Below are 15,505 nucleotides of genomic sequence, written 5' to 3' on the forward strand. Positions count from 1 at the left end.
TGGGCTCAAGCAATCCTCCTGCTTCAGCTTCCCAAAGTGCTGGGATTATAGGCCTGAGCCACTGTGCCCAGCCTGTTTTTACATCTTTAATGGTTACACAAATTTTTTGCATGACGTGAATATTATAGAAATTCCAAATCTGAATGCCCATAAATACGGTTTTATTGGAACACAGTCACACTCATTTGCTTATTGCTACTTCACAAGTAGTTGCAACAGAGAATACAGAGCCCTAAAGCGTAAAATATTTACTTTCTGTGCCTTTAATGAGAAAGTGTGCAGATTCCTGATATAAAAGGTCCCTCCCTATTCCAAAACCAATTCTCTTGTCCCCACCTCTCCTGCTCCTTCCCTCCAAGCCTTGTTTTTCCAGCTTATGAAGATACAAATGTCCTTTTTTAAGTGGGTAGAGTTGGGAGTTCCAACAGTCACTGCAAATGCCTGTTATCTTATGTCCACCTAGATAGAGTGAACATGGGAGTACAGATTGTGCTAGCAAACCAGAAAGAAAAATAATCTAACTTCCGAAAAATATATTTGCACTGTTCTCAGAGTTTTAGCATAGCTGCTTTCCCTCAGACACATTTAAAAAAAATCATAGAAAAGTAAAAACTGTTTCATAGCCATCCAAGTCCTGTTCACATAAATGCCAACTTTTAGTAGTCCCTTAAATATAGTTTATTCTCAAGAACACAAAAATACTCCTAAGAAATAAAAACGCATGTGTGGAAGACAGTTACATATAAGAAGTATTCATTAACTAAACATATTACGATTTTTAAAAAATGAGTACAAATCAGTATCCTCGTCGCATTCATTTTGTAAGTAGTGATCTCTAAGGGGGTCTCTGCGAACTGCTGTGAAGCTAGGACAAACAGTTATTTGCTACACTTATAAAATTCTCTGATGAAAATCCATTAACCTTCTGGTTGTGGTTTACTTGAATTTTATACTTGAGGCTTTTTACTGGATAAGTGCTCTATTAAAACATATTAAAATCATTAATCTTTAATTCTTTGTTCTAATAAAGAATCTCTAATCCTACTTCTGTCTGGAATTAAATAAAACCTAGACGTGCATCAGCATTAAAAACATTTTAATGAACCAGGTGCCTCCCAAGGTGAAAAAACATTTTTGGCCTCCTGCATGAGGACCTGTCAAATTCCTCTGGCAGTAAGAGCCAGGTACATTTCCCGAATGGTACCATAACTTCCACTCAAACTCATATAGGCTTTCTCGGTACCCAGGGTGGGTTGTGACTGGAGATTTTCAGAGGGCCCCAGAGATATGTTAATCTCATCCTCTGAAATTCTAAGTATTCTGGACAACATGGAGGCTGCTCTGGTTTTTAAGGGGGTACCAGCAGGCCACAGCAGTCTGTTGGGGGACAACCACAGCCTAAAACACAGCCTCAGGAAAAGAAATGAGTTCCTACGGGCAAAATGGTGGTTATCCTTTGCTTAGGGTAAAATAACCCTGCTGCTCTGTAAGGCTGCCTGCTTACATTTAAGTTATTCATTAAGACATCTAAACATTGCCTAGTTGATGTACTATGTACGATATGCTGTTAACTGAAATGTCACTGAACAAGCTGGCATCTCAAATAAAACCAGGTGGGAAGCCTTGACTAGTGTGGAGCTTCCCCAGGCCGCCTGCCTGCAGAGTTCTTGGGATTTCACAGGAAAGTGATTTCTGGTCTGAGTTGATGACTACTTTGCTTCCATGGTGTCCTTTCCTTACACAGGCGCAGCCTCTCCTCTGTGAGGTCCCCAGGCCCTGCCTGTGGTTCCCGGGGCGGTTAGCTGTGCAAGTGGCAGTCTCTGGAGCTGTGGGCAGGTAGCGTTCATTCAGTCACACAGTTGCCACTTGCAAGTTAGCATGATAAAGTGCAGGAGTGCTGGGGAGAAGGCAACGGATTGTTTAAGCTAAAATCCAGTGGGAAATATTACAGAGGGAAAAAGCGATGCCTACAGGGCAGAGCGGAGAGCGTGTGTAGAACACTCTGCAGAAGCCCCCCACTGCCGCCTCGAGGAACTTCCCAGAGCCTCTGGTACTCACTGAAATGCCTCGGAAATGGTTTCAGTCAGCTAGGGATTTCAAATTATTTCACAGATTTATTAGCGTCGCTGACAATATAATCGCAACTCAAAGTGACAGATTATCAACATTATTATTGTAAAGAAAAGGGGAAAGGAAAATCCTCTGATGTGTACTTGGTTTAAATGAAGTATTATGGGAAGGAAGGGAAAAATAAAAGCCGAATGCGAGTGCGTCTGGGTGGAAGCCGTGTGGTGGAGGCCGGGGATGCAGTGGAGCGACTGGCGGGGAGGCAGGAGGAGGAGGTGCCTGCTGACTGGAGAAGTCTGGGCGAGGAAGCAGAGCAGGGAGGCCTTGACTCCACCCACGCAACCCACAAGAGGGCTTTAGTTCCTCAGTGCTTCCTGACCCCAGCTCCACTGGGAAGAAGGGGGTAATCAGACTAGACTTGGGAAACTGGGAGAACTGATGTCACCCAAGCTGCTGCGGTTGGAAACCACAATGAGTGAAATGCCCAGAGCTAGCCTAGAGCCACACTCAGGGCAGAGGCCCTGTGACCTGCTCCTGCCCCAGCGTGTCCTCACTGTACCCAGCTCTCACGTGCACCCCCAGTCTCCATTCTGGAAAATGACAGGAACACCCCAGCTTCATCTGACCTTAACCTGCACCAAGGAGTCTGGAGGCGATAAACAAAGGACCTTGGAAAGGTAGCCTCTTGGTAAATTTTTAAAAATTTTTAAATTTTTTTTTGAGTTGGAGTCTTATTCTGTCACTGCAGACTAGAGTGCAGTGGCCGCTCCCGGCCACCACAGCCTCGACCTGCTGGGCTCCGGCAATCCTTCTGCCTCAGCCTTCCGAGTAGCTGGAACTACAGGCGTGTGCTACCATGCCCAGCTAATTTTTTGATTTATTGTAGAGATGAGGTCTCGCCAAGTTGCCCGGGTGGGTCTCAAACCCGCGGGCTCAGGCAATCCACTCACCTCGGCCTCCCAAAGCATGGGATTACAGGCTGAGCCACCGAGCCCGGCAAAGGCAGCCTCTTGAAGGACAGTCCTTACCCTCTCTCCCAAACTCTAACATTTGTTGAACCCTGTCCTGAACATGAAGCCAGACCCCAGAAGGCCCACCAGCATTACATTTCTGGTGTGCCAAGTGGGAAACATGTTTGCCTAATTCACATGATGATTTGAAGCCAATTCCCTTAACATGCTTTGGTCTTATTTTCCATGAAGAAGTCAGGTCTGAAATTAGATGCTAATCCTTAAGAGTCACAATCCCTACTGGGAGCGCCCACCAAGTCAGCTGTAAAGAGAAGCCAGTTTTAGGTGTAACCTAACGTATCAGAGAACTACAGTGTGCGGTGCACTTTCTAAAAGACATCAAAAAAACTGAGCAGTGACATTGAAAGCCACCCAGAATAGCTTCAGAACCCCTGAAAAACCTCCACGGAAGGAGCATCCTGTGCTTCACCAGTGAGCTAGTGCCTGGCATCAGCTGGGGATGCTGCAGGCGTGGGGGACCTGCCTGCTGTATGCCATGTATGAGCCTCGCCCACAGACTCCCTTGTGGTTTTCTGTTGGCAGGAAAAGAGGCCTTTGGCAACTCAAAACAGAGGCTTCTCTGCCGAACCCTTTCTCTCCCCACTTGCCACACTTTGGGGTAAACACTGAGAACACTGAAAAGTCTCCAGGGCACTCACTCTTATGTTGTCATCTGTTTCCACAGTGGCCTGGAGTTTTCCATTCACACTGAACGTACAGAAGAGGCCATTTTCATAGAATATGACACAATGACCCTCTCTTGAAGCCTGAATGAGTTTTGGTTTCAGGCAGTTTTCAGGACCCTCCAAGGTCCTCAGCAGGTCTCCGTTCATGGAATGTATGAGACATGGTCCTTCTGAGAAGAGAGGAGAAGCAAAAGGCAAAATTAATTTGAAAACAGACGAATGTGATCTGGATCTTGAGCACAGGTCTGACAGATTACAGTACCACGCTGCAGCTATGGAAAGCCTTAGGAAAGCTGCATATCACGTCACATGGAAGTTATTTTGCAAAATCTCCTCTTTATGTTGGCTACATCTCACCTTCCTCTTAGGAAAGGAATGAAGCCAAGTCATGTAGGTCCAAGCACACTATTCCTCAAGAGATGGGAATGACTTTATGAGATTCATTATGCTAAGAGGCAATATACACTGGAGGGATTCAGAAAGGTACAGGACAAGTGTCAAGTCCTAGTACAGCCTCAAGGAAGCTAGGATGCAAATGAAAATGGGGGGGTCAAACACTAGGCCTCTCCCCAAACAAACATGGGTGGACCAAACACCATGGCCTCTCCCGGCACCTCTGAAGACCCACGCCTTCTTCCCTCCCACTGCTCACTATTTGACATTGAAAGGCGGTTCCTGCCAGTACGCCCAATCCTCCCAGAGGGTGCTTCTGCTGCTTCTTGGCAACTGAAGAGTCTGCCTCCTGCTGCCCCACAGCAGACAGCAGCATCTGCCACTCCCAGTTCCCTGGCTGTCCCCCCAGGCCAAGAGGCTTGAGGAGGTGGGGGATTGCTGACAGCTCATACTATCAGAGTGGTTTTGTTTCTGTTGGACACCTGCTACAGGCAAAGCAAAGAAGGAACAAGCAACACAAATTTCTTGTGTGATGAGAAAGTTCTAAGAGATAACTGAGTCAGGCAAGAAGGGGAACTGTACCCTGCTACTCTCCTGGCTAAATCTGTGGCCACATAGAATCACTGCCTGCCCCCCACGTGAAACCTTGCCCGTTTGAAAGTAAGGTTGTTTGATTTTCCTTGGTCTTTTAGGGAGTTTATAAAGTTTTAGTATATATAAAGTCTCGAACCTAAATACACACAAGGCAGTCTTTGCCCAGTTCCAGCACACATAAAATTCAGTTACCACTCCTGAAATAACACCAGCCCCCAACAACACAGTTCAGATTTCAGCTGTCACAGCAATTGCATAACATACAGACTGACTGTGCGCCGTGTGTCCAGCTCTCCAGTCCACAAAGCCCTATGTGAATAATAGGCATGCACCTTGGTCAGTGACCAATCACATCACTTCCTTCAGTGGATGTCACTAGGTGGTCACTGTGCATCTGCTATTCAGTTCATGCACAGACAGTAAACTGTAGTTGTGTTACCTCTTTGTCTCCCATTGATAAAGCCATGTAACGTTTCACAAAAAATAATAAAAAAAGGGCACTGGCTAAAACAGATGAAATTGCAGTTAAAAAAAGAAAAATGATAAAGCCGAAAGTGGACTTGAATGGAATATAAATGGAGTTATAGGGGAAAGAGCTCCCTGTGAAGCTGACACTGTGGAGACAACGGAGACATGAAGCCAGGAAGGGTGTGCAGGGAACTTGTTGACATACATTAGGAAGTTAGTTGTAACAAAAATGATGAGGTCTGCAAAGTAATTCCAACAAAAGCCTCATACTAAAGGAATCCTACAGAATATTTCATGACATTGAAAGCACAAAAGATAAAACGTTGGAAGCTGATCCCAGCTTTGAAAAAAGTATGCTATTCCCCAGTGCACAGGGGGAAGAATGCCTGCTCCTCAGGTGTATGCAATGAGAAGGGTAGGCACTTGTTCAGGCTACTCTTGATAAGGTTTTCACAAAGAAACAAAATGCTTTAATTCTCCATATTCCTAATGTTTTACATTACAGTGTACTAAGTAAATGAGTTTTACTCTTTTATACTCTTAAATGCTCCTTATGTTTATATAACTGAGTAAGAGTATTTTGGCAAAAAATTTTAAAGACCACGGGATAATCAAATGTCCCACTTATTATGAAGATCACTTTGCATGGTCTCGGCTCACATCTCACTTTTATGGTTCCACACTACTGTACAAAGCAAGGATGGTTTGTAATATGACAGGTTCCCTTTACAAGTCTAATTGGATCACATAGCATCCAAGAACTTGTGTTAGCTTATTGGGTATAAGAAGGGGAAAAAAATTCAGTGGTTATAGGATCCTTGATACCATTATTATTTCAATGTTTTGACCAACTAAGTTTTTGAACACAATCCTTTAAATATTTAATATGCTTAGTTGGCTAAACTAAGTATTATAGGGCAGGACACAGACAAGGTGACTCAAATACACTATGCTGCCCCAGCAGATAAGCCTGTAAGACGTGAGTTTATAGTACTTTTCTGGTGTGGTCAGACCTCAGATCAGAGCAGAGTCAGAAAGATGGATAGATGATTACAATGCAGCAGGCAACGGACTGGAAACAGCTCTGCTCCTGGTCAGGTCCAGATTTGTTGCATGTGCTCTTAGAAAGCTCACTCGGTATCTTTGGCCTAAGTATATGATGATGTTACCAGCACAAACCTACAGGCAAACCAACTTAAGTATCTTTCCACTTTGTGTTCTCAATGCCTTTCTGGCCTCTGCCTAGTTCTTAGAGTTGAACGTTAAAACTGGGTCAGGGGTTTCCATTCAGGTGTCTGATGGAACCCAGCCCACAGTAAGAATTTAGAAGAACAAACAAAAATACACAGATATTCCTTGCTTGTGCCTCATGGAAACGAGAAAATTAATGGGCTAGGTTTGTAAAAATGTCTTAAGCTCTTTAAAGCAGTGCTATGAAACAGTATTTCCTACAGCAATGGAAATTTTCTGTACCTGTGCTGTCCAGTTCTGCAGTCACTAAACATGTGAATGAATACTGAGCACCTGAAATGTGACTAGAGCCACCAAGCAACTTAAATTTTATTTACTTTTAGATAAATTAAATTTAAATAGTCCCATGTGGCTAATGGCTACCATAGCAGACAGACACTTCAGAGAAGAGGTACCAAATTAATCTTTGGTAGTTTGTTACTCAAAGGCAGCAAGAAATGTATTTATGAACACAGGTATACATTCATGCACTTTATAAAGCACCATAGGTTTACCTTGAGAACCACTTAACACCAGGCCTAGTTCAGCACAGACTGCAGCACACGTGATCTCATAGTCGTGGCCTGTCAGAATGGCCCGAGGAGTAGTGGTCTCACCTTTAGGAAAGAAACATAAAAAGAACAAGTCAATTCAAGTTCAGGCAGATTAAATAATCAGCAACTTGTTCCTAATTCCTATGATGCCTAAATCTTTCATTTATACTTTGGGCATTTGTCCAAAAATCTTATTTTAGGACTAGATCCAAACTACATGCTATCACTTGATTTTGAGGACTACATCCTGCTAAGTTTCAAGTAACCCTTATATGATTATCAAGCAACAATGGCTGAAAACTCAGGGCTAAATATGACAGAATCTGCATTTTAAGATGCTTCAGATACATTCTAAATATAAAAGAAGCCTCTCAGATGATTATAAATGGATTATTATAGAAGTAGGAATTTTGGCTTAATCTTTGTTTCAAAAACAGGCATGCCTTTCTCTTGCTCCTTCCCTCTCTCCCTCCCTGCCATCCTCTGTGGGCCACTGAAACCCATCATAATGAAGTCTGAACTAGGATTCCTGCTATCTCAAAGCAGCCCCTCTCTTAAATACCTCTATCTTTACTAAGCTTGTGTATTTTCCTGATATATAAACCTCATGGAGTATACTTCTCCATGGCTCATTCAAAGAATAGAGAGGAGGAAAGAAACAAATGAGCGCCTAAAAAAACCCCAAACTCTTACATGTAATTCTACTGATAGTGACTGAATATTAGAGAAAGGAGATTAGAGAAGGATGGACAGAGAAGGAATATCCAAATAATAGGAGATGACTCAGAACACTTTCACAATTAGAAAGAACAAGTCACTTGTATCTGTCCTGAACTAAAAAGAAAGCTGCAGGTTGGCTGATAAGAACCCACACCACCAGTGGCCCCAGCACAGATAAGAAAAATAAAGGGCTTGATTTATGCCAAGCCTCAAGGACAAATTGGGTTTGATGTTTAGTCAAAAGAACACTTTTTTATTATTTTATTTTATTTTATTATTTTATTTTATTTTATTTATGAGTTGGATTCTCACTCTGTTGCCCAGACTGAAGTGCAGTGGCCGCTCCCGGCCACCGCAGCCTCGACCTGCTGGGCTCCGGCGATCCTTCCGCCTCAGCCTTTCGAGTAGCCGGAATTACAGGCATGCGCTACCACGCCTGGCTGATTTTTTTTATTTATTGTAGAGATGAGGTCTTGCTGCCCAGGCGGGTCTCGAACCCCGCGGGCTCAGGCAATCCACACACCTCAGCCTCCCAAAGGTGCGGGATTACAAGCTGAGCCACCGAGCCGGCAAGAACACTATTTTAAAACTAAACTAGGGCAGGCTTGGTGGCTCAGCCTGTAATCCCAGCACTTTGGGAGGCCAAAGCAAGTGGATTGCCTGAGCCCAGGGGTTTGAGAACAGCCTGGCCAACATGGTGAGACCTTGTCTCTACAATAAATCAAAAATAAGCCAGGCGTGGTAGAGCACACCTGTAGTTCCGGCCACCTGGAAGACTGAAGCAGAAGGATTGCCAGAGCCCAACAGGTTGTCGTTGGGGTGGCTGTGAGCATGCTACTGCACTCCAGCCTGAACAGAGTGAGACTGACTCAAAAACAACAACAACAACAAAAACAACAAAACTAAACTAGTCCTCTACTTTTATAGTCTCAAAGGACAAAGACAGAGAAAGCCTTTATAAACGGAACTAGAGAGCAGAAGTCTGTTTGCATTTTGATCTGGGTTGATTTTACAGTACAGCTGAGAACTAACACTGTGTAAAGTAGCTTGCCACCACTGGCTATGGAACTCTATGGAAGAGAAAAACTTGTCATGCTATCCTCAGACACCTGGCCACCCTCAGAGCAGTCACCCACTCTGAGGAAAGAGGTCTGGCTGGTCAGGGAACCGTGTCGGAAACTTACTGTACTTGGAAAGGCCAAGCTGCTGTCAAAAAACCTAAGCTAGCCTCCAAAGCAAGGGCTTTCACCAAGGCAGGTCAATGGCTTCTTTGAGATTTCATGCGAGATGCATGTACTTGCCTGTCTTTCTGGGTGGTGGAGAGGAAGACATGTTTCACCAAATGCACAAGAAACCCATGAACCAGAGAAGGCGAGAGGCCTCTACTTCAAGGCAGCAGTTACTTCTCTTCTAGTGCTACATGTAATAGTTACAACGTGTGTACACAGCTGTGTCGCCACATGGTCCCTCATGGCTTTGGTGACTGTAGGTACTTCTGACTGAGACTTAAGTCAAAGAGGCCTCACACAGAACTTTGCACCACGATGGCAGTGGGATGGGCAGCCAGTGGCTGGAATGGGCCTGTGTGCTTAGTGGCAAAGGGAGACTTACAGCACATCTTAAAAGGCAAGAGGTAAGAGGAACAAGGTGCTTGGTTTCATTTGGTTCTGAGTTTAAAAGCGTCTTTAGGAGACCCACCTTAATTAGAAGGCTTATTTGACATTTCCCAGGCCAGAAATAATTTGTCACAAGAGCAATTTTTTTTTCCTTTAGAAGTCTAAACATTTGGGAAACTTTTAAGGGAAACAGGCAAATTTAGAAATTTAGAAATAAATATGCCACATTTTAAAAAGTTACTAAAGCTTTAGCACTGATTCACGGTTTTCCCCTTTTCTAAGAAGCTCTACATTCCATGAAAATACCATACAATGTTATTTTTGAAATTACTGTCTAATTATATCTATTGGCAACTTTTTTTTAGTCAGCAATTAAAATCATTAAGATCTAAGGAATACATTTTGGGCATGATTGCTTCTTTTGTTGTTTTCATAAGTTACCATTTCACAGGGTGAAATTTGTGTTTTAACCTGAATTGTCTTGGAATTCCTCAGTGGAAAGCAAAGGTTTGAAGAAAACTGGTGCAAATGAATGCAATCTAAGTATAAGCCAAAGTCAACAAAGGACAGAGGGATCACAGGGTCCCAGCGGACATCGTCACTTAAGCACTTCAATGCTAACTCTTTGTTTTCTATAGCTAAGAATATTTTCTCAAGAGCATGGTGGAGGAGGGGAGAAGATGGCTGTCAATTATATTTCTTTCTTTAACGTAAAAGTAAAAATACTGAGAGTTTTCTATGATGATAAAATTAGAGTTAGGAAGCCTCATGATAAAACCCAGAAGGCAGGTTAAGATATAAGAATTCTTTTTTTGTAAACTTATAATTAAGATTTTTATAAGCATGCTTTACTTACAAAATAACACTAGTTTCCAATAATCCAAACTACATTAATCATTTTTCACCCCACAAATCAGAGGTCACACACACATACAGAGTCATTTCAAAAGTGAAAAAGAGTTTTTCTTTTCCTCAAGCCTGATCTCTACATAAGGGGCTGCTCAGTGCTAGGACTTTGGCTTCAAAGTTTGGCAAAATGTCTGCTAATCCAGGAAGCAGGTTAGACAGTTCAGGAAATAGGGGGGGAAGGAGAGACAGAGAGAAAGAAAAAGAAAAACAACAAATTAAAAGCATAAGGGTAGACTTCTGATTATTAGGTTCTCAGGTAACTGGTAACATTCACTGGACTTCCAGTTAAAAAGACAGTGCTACTTAACTTCCCTTGCCTACGGGAAGCATACATTCAGGGCCTCTATCAATCCACATCCAACAACAGCAGGAGAGGTATCATGTCATCTCTAAGAAAAGAGGCTTTCAGTCTTGTTTGGAGACTGAACTTCGTATGCTGCACACATCGAGCACTTTCCATTTTCTACTTATCAAGAAGTACGTCCAAAATAAATACTTCTTCGATTTTCATAAGTTGCCACGAACTTTAAACATTAAAATTTCACTATGGCTAATATAATTGTATGATGTTGGACTTAAATCAAATAGGACAAAACTGTTTCAATTCAATGCATGTTTTGGGAACTCCTTGGAGTAAAATTACTGAGGGCAGCTGGTTTGCTTGGAGGCAGAGTGGAGGCTTTAGACAGGGCTCTCAGAGTCTAATTTAACTTCCCTGTAGTGACACTGTGTACATCATCCTGGATCATAGCAGAGCCCAAGTGACAACATCCCACTGAAAGCAAAGGCAAAACCCCTCCGTATCTGAGTCCGTTTCTGTTCAGGAAGCCTAGACACACAATCGCAGAACTGTGCAACTCATCCTCCAGGCAGCCCTCGCCTCACTGGCCTCCCAGCTACGCGTCAGCCCACACAGTTAATACCTCAGGGGAAACCATCACCCCAAATAAGATGATTCTGGCCCTGTATTACTTTTCAAAGACTCCAAAGCTATCAACAATCTCTCACTGAAGTCTCTAGACCAAATCAAGAACTGGAAAAAAAGTCTTCTGAAAAATATAGGTTAATTCTTTTGACAAAAATTTGCAGTGGTTAAGGGATACAAAAGTCTTTACCTTTGCTTTCTGAGATAGTGGAATCTACCAAAAGCCGGATCATAAAGCAGAACAGATTCCCTTAAGAACCTTTAAAGTCTTACTGCTTGAAAGATTGTCATGGCTTTCAATAATGCGGAGAGAAAAATTTATCTTGCTGCTAGTTTAAGGGGCTACACTTCAAACTCTTCTTAAGGAAAAATAAAAAGAGAAAGAAGACAGACTTCTATGACTACTTTGAAAAGCTTGAGCAATTACTTCAAAGGAAAGGGTGTCTTTGTCCAGAGAGCAGGTTTATGACTACTGATGCAAATCCTAACCAAAAGCTGAAAAGGATATTCAGTGCATCTTTATGGATGGCCTTAAAGGAAGATGAACAAGTCAAATGAGATTAAAGACAGTCCAAATCCTGCCACGAACACCAGCACACATCAGCTTTTACAGATGTGCGTTTCTCTTTCTCAGTAGATAACACTGAATATCAGTACTGAGACTGTTACAACACCATCTTGCATTCAAGCAGCGTAAGAACTCTAGAATACCCACTTATATTTATATTGGACCTCTGTTTTAAAATATTAGGTGATATATTTTAACACCATTAGGCAGAATAGAAAATGGTTTTTAGTAAATGTTTATTTGGTGCCCTCATAACATTAAGCATATATCTCTCTAAAAACAGACCTTGAACCACTTAAAATTATACCTGAAAAAAGAGAAGAGGCAACAGTAATTGCTCTGGTATGCTGCTCATAAATATTCAATATGAAAAATATTTCTTAAGGCCTATCTTTATTAAGGCAAAGGGGATTAATAATCTAGGCAAAAATAGACCTGACCTATATTTCTGGTAAATTTTTAGTTATTTCTTAAAAAATGAATAAAGTTTGTGGTATTTTGGCATCATCCTCGTACTCTTAGGAAAACTAAATCACTTTAGAATGTACTATACAGTGCTCACTAGCAGTTTAAATATGTTATTAGCACAGTGCATCCTCTTCATTTATTCACCATTTTTTCAACACCATCTATTACAAAATGAAGTGGGGGGATTCAACATTTTCATATTCTTAGTTTTGTAAAAATAAAATATTTCTTCCAACTAATACTTTGCTTATTTTTTTGAGTTGAGGTCTCACTCTGTCACCCAGGCTAAAATGCTTTGGCACAACCATGGCACACCGTAGCCTCGGCATTCTGGGATCAAATAATCCTGCCTCAGTCTCCCGAGTAGCTGGGACTACAGGCACGTGCCTCTGGGCCTTGTTGTTTTTAAATAAGGTCTTGCTATGTTGTTTAGGCTGGTCTTGAACTTCTAGACTCAAGAAATCTTCCTGCCTCGACTTCCCAAAGTGCTGGGATGCTGCTCGTGAGCCACCACCTGACTCCTAGGCCAGAAGATAGCATACTCCATTTGGTCGCTCATTTAGTTCTTCGCTCTTTCATTCACTTAATAACATTTATTATAAATGAGCATATACTATGTGCAAAGCACTGTGGAAATAAGGAAAGAAATAAAATATGGCCTTTTATTTGAAAATGACTTGATTTTAAATGATCATTGGATCTGGTTTTGTTGACAGTCCTATAAGCCGGCAAATTATAACTATAAATATCTGATTGTGAAGGTCAAAATAACTGTATTGAAGTCCAAACCATTTGTTATAACTAAATTTGTATGCAAAATCAATATTTAACATTCATTAAGTCCTTACATAAAAACTACTGGTATAATTTTCCACATTAGTAAAACCTAGTATCATCTGACCTTTTAGAGAGGTACAACAAAACAGAAAACCTGGTGTTGTTAAAAAAAAATTTAAACAGGGAACTCATTTTGAAATAAAACATGTTTGTTTAAAAAATCTTAAATACATAATAAACTTATTAAATATACATATAGATTTTAAAAAGGACATAAATAGTTTACAGTCATTTCCTAAAGATGGCAACTCTTTTTTGCACATGCCTTTTGCCCCATTTAATTATAGTTGATTACTACAAAACAGTTATGTGAAAACTGAACACATTTCACGTGAAAACAATACTCTGCTTTTGCATGTGGCTCACCATAATGGTAAATCAAGAAAGGAAATGGCTTTGCTGAAGCAGAAATGAGGTTAGCTGTTTCATGCTTCTGAAACCTTTTCCATTAACTTCCTAATTTTTCAATGAGAATTATATTACCTTTTAATTATGCAAGGAGAAACTATTTGAAATTTGTTTAATTCATTCCATCTTTATCAAACCTCTCTGCTCTCCTCATTCATCATTGTCTCTTTGGTGAAAATCGTTAATCTGATTAAACATATAGACATCAAGCCATAGCTGTATTTAAGGTGTGACATCCATCAGATGATAAGTTTTGGTAGCATCCTCTTTTAAATATTATTAGAATTATTAATGCAAGACAAGATAATGTTGGTACAAAAACAACTGTATGTTCTTGGTTTATAACATTTCTCCTCTTTCTCATATATATATGTATACTCTATGACAATGGAATCAGCCTACAGTTGACCCTTGAACAACACAGGTTTGAACTGCATGGGTCCACTTATTACAGACTTTCTTCCCTGTCTGACACCGGAGACAGCACACCCAATTCCTCCCCCTCCTCTCCCTCCTCAGCCTACTCAACATGAAGACAACAAAGTTGAAGGCCTTGTGACACTCTACTTCCACCTAATGAATACTAAATATATTTTCTCTACCTATGATTTTCCTAATAACATCTCCTTTTCTCTAGATTATTTTCTTGTAAGAATATAGTATATAATACACAAAACATGCAAAATATGTATTCATTGACTTTATGTTATTTTGGTAATGGTAGGCCCTCTGATCAACAGTAGGCTATTAACAGTTAAGTTTTGGGGGAGTCCAAAGTTATCTATGGATTTCTGATTATGTGGGCGGTCAGCATTCATAGCTCCCATGTTGTTCAAGGATCAGCTATACATTAGAAAATGGGTTTGTATGAGTGTGTGCCTATAACTGTGTACTTAAAGTATACTCCTTAAATGTGCAATATTTTAAAAATATAAAATCCTGCCAGTATAATAAGTCCTTTGCAAATACTAAAAGTGCCTTCACGATAGGATTGTATCAAATTCTCTACAGCTGATAATAATCCAATCAGATCCAGTAGAAAAAACCAAACAAACCAAAACGCAGTGTAGTTTAGTGACTTGGAATGTGGCCTCTGACAGAGAGTGCCTGAGTTTGAATCTAGGCTCCACCACTTGCTAGTCATGTGAGCTCCCTCGAGTAAGTTCCCATAGTTCTGGTAAGAGATGCAGGAACATCAAAACCCAGAGCAGAAAGTAAAGGCTTATTTATAACTTCCCCGTGTCTCACCTATAAGACCAGGATACTAACAGTAGTGACTCACAAGGCTACTCTGCAGATTAATGAGTTAATATGTAAAATGCTTGGGCATGGTGTCATGTAGGAGTAGTAGCAGCAATAGTGTAGTAATATTTTTTCTCACCCTCTGTTAAAACAGTCCTTTCAGTGAAAGTATAACATCTGATCCATGTGACATAAATGTGAACTAGAGATGGCTCTCTCCCTCACAAGCCATATAAATTCTGATATAACTGCTAATATCTAGCAGCCTAGAGGTCAAGAGCAGGGAGAGAATGTACATTATCATAATTAGGTGCTTTTCCCAAATAAAAATATCTTTACTGTCTTTGATTATCAAAGTAATACATCTTATTATAAAACATTCAGATAATTTAGTAAATTGTGAAGCAGAAAATGAAAACTTGCTTCCAAATTCCACTACCTATAAATAAACACTGCTAACATTTGTCTGGCTATAATTTACACTTAGCAATACAGAGAGCATATCTCTTCATGTCAGCAAGACAAATGTATAATATCTTTGTTAATGGCTGTGTAGTACTTCATTGTGTGAACACATCATACATACTTAACTCATGTGCTTCTTTTTTCCTACTTTTTTGAGACTTTTCATTTGTTAATTTCCCTCAGAGGGGCTTGGTTTTTGGTTCTAATTCATGCATGGCTCTTGTAACTCAATATGAGGGTCCGGTAACATAAATATAAAATTCTACCTCCAAAAAAGAATATAAACAGGTAGAAAATTTACTGAAACAGAATCTTTTCCAGATTTGTTGATATGCAACATTAAGA

General features: G+C 40.8%; 1 protein-coding gene across 2 annotated transcripts in view; it reads right to left on the reverse strand.

The window, feature by feature from the left end:
- LRBA (LPS responsive beige-like anchor protein) overlaps window positions 1-15,505 on the reverse strand; it is a 216,927-nt gene that overhangs the window by 7,249 nt on the left and 194,173 nt on the right. For both annotated transcript variants that reach the window (XM_021708074.1, XM_021708075.1), the window contains exons 12-13: window positions 6,964-7,065; window positions 3,737-3,933 (exon numbers count right to left, since the gene is read on the reverse strand). In XM_021708074.1, the coding sequence (XP_021563749.1) occupies window positions 3,737-3,933; window positions 6,964-7,065 (299 nt within the window). The remainder of the gene's footprint in view (window positions 1-3,736; window positions 3,934-6,963; window positions 7,066-15,505) is intronic.

This window comes from Carlito syrichta, unplaced genomic scaffold, assembly GCF_000164805.1.
Source record: "Carlito syrichta isolate Samal-C Ts95f unplaced genomic scaffold, Tarsius_syrichta-2.0.1 Scaffold130554, whole genome shotgun sequence".
Classification (NCBI taxonomy): Eukaryota; Metazoa; Chordata; class Mammalia; order Primates; family Tarsiidae; genus Carlito; species Carlito syrichta.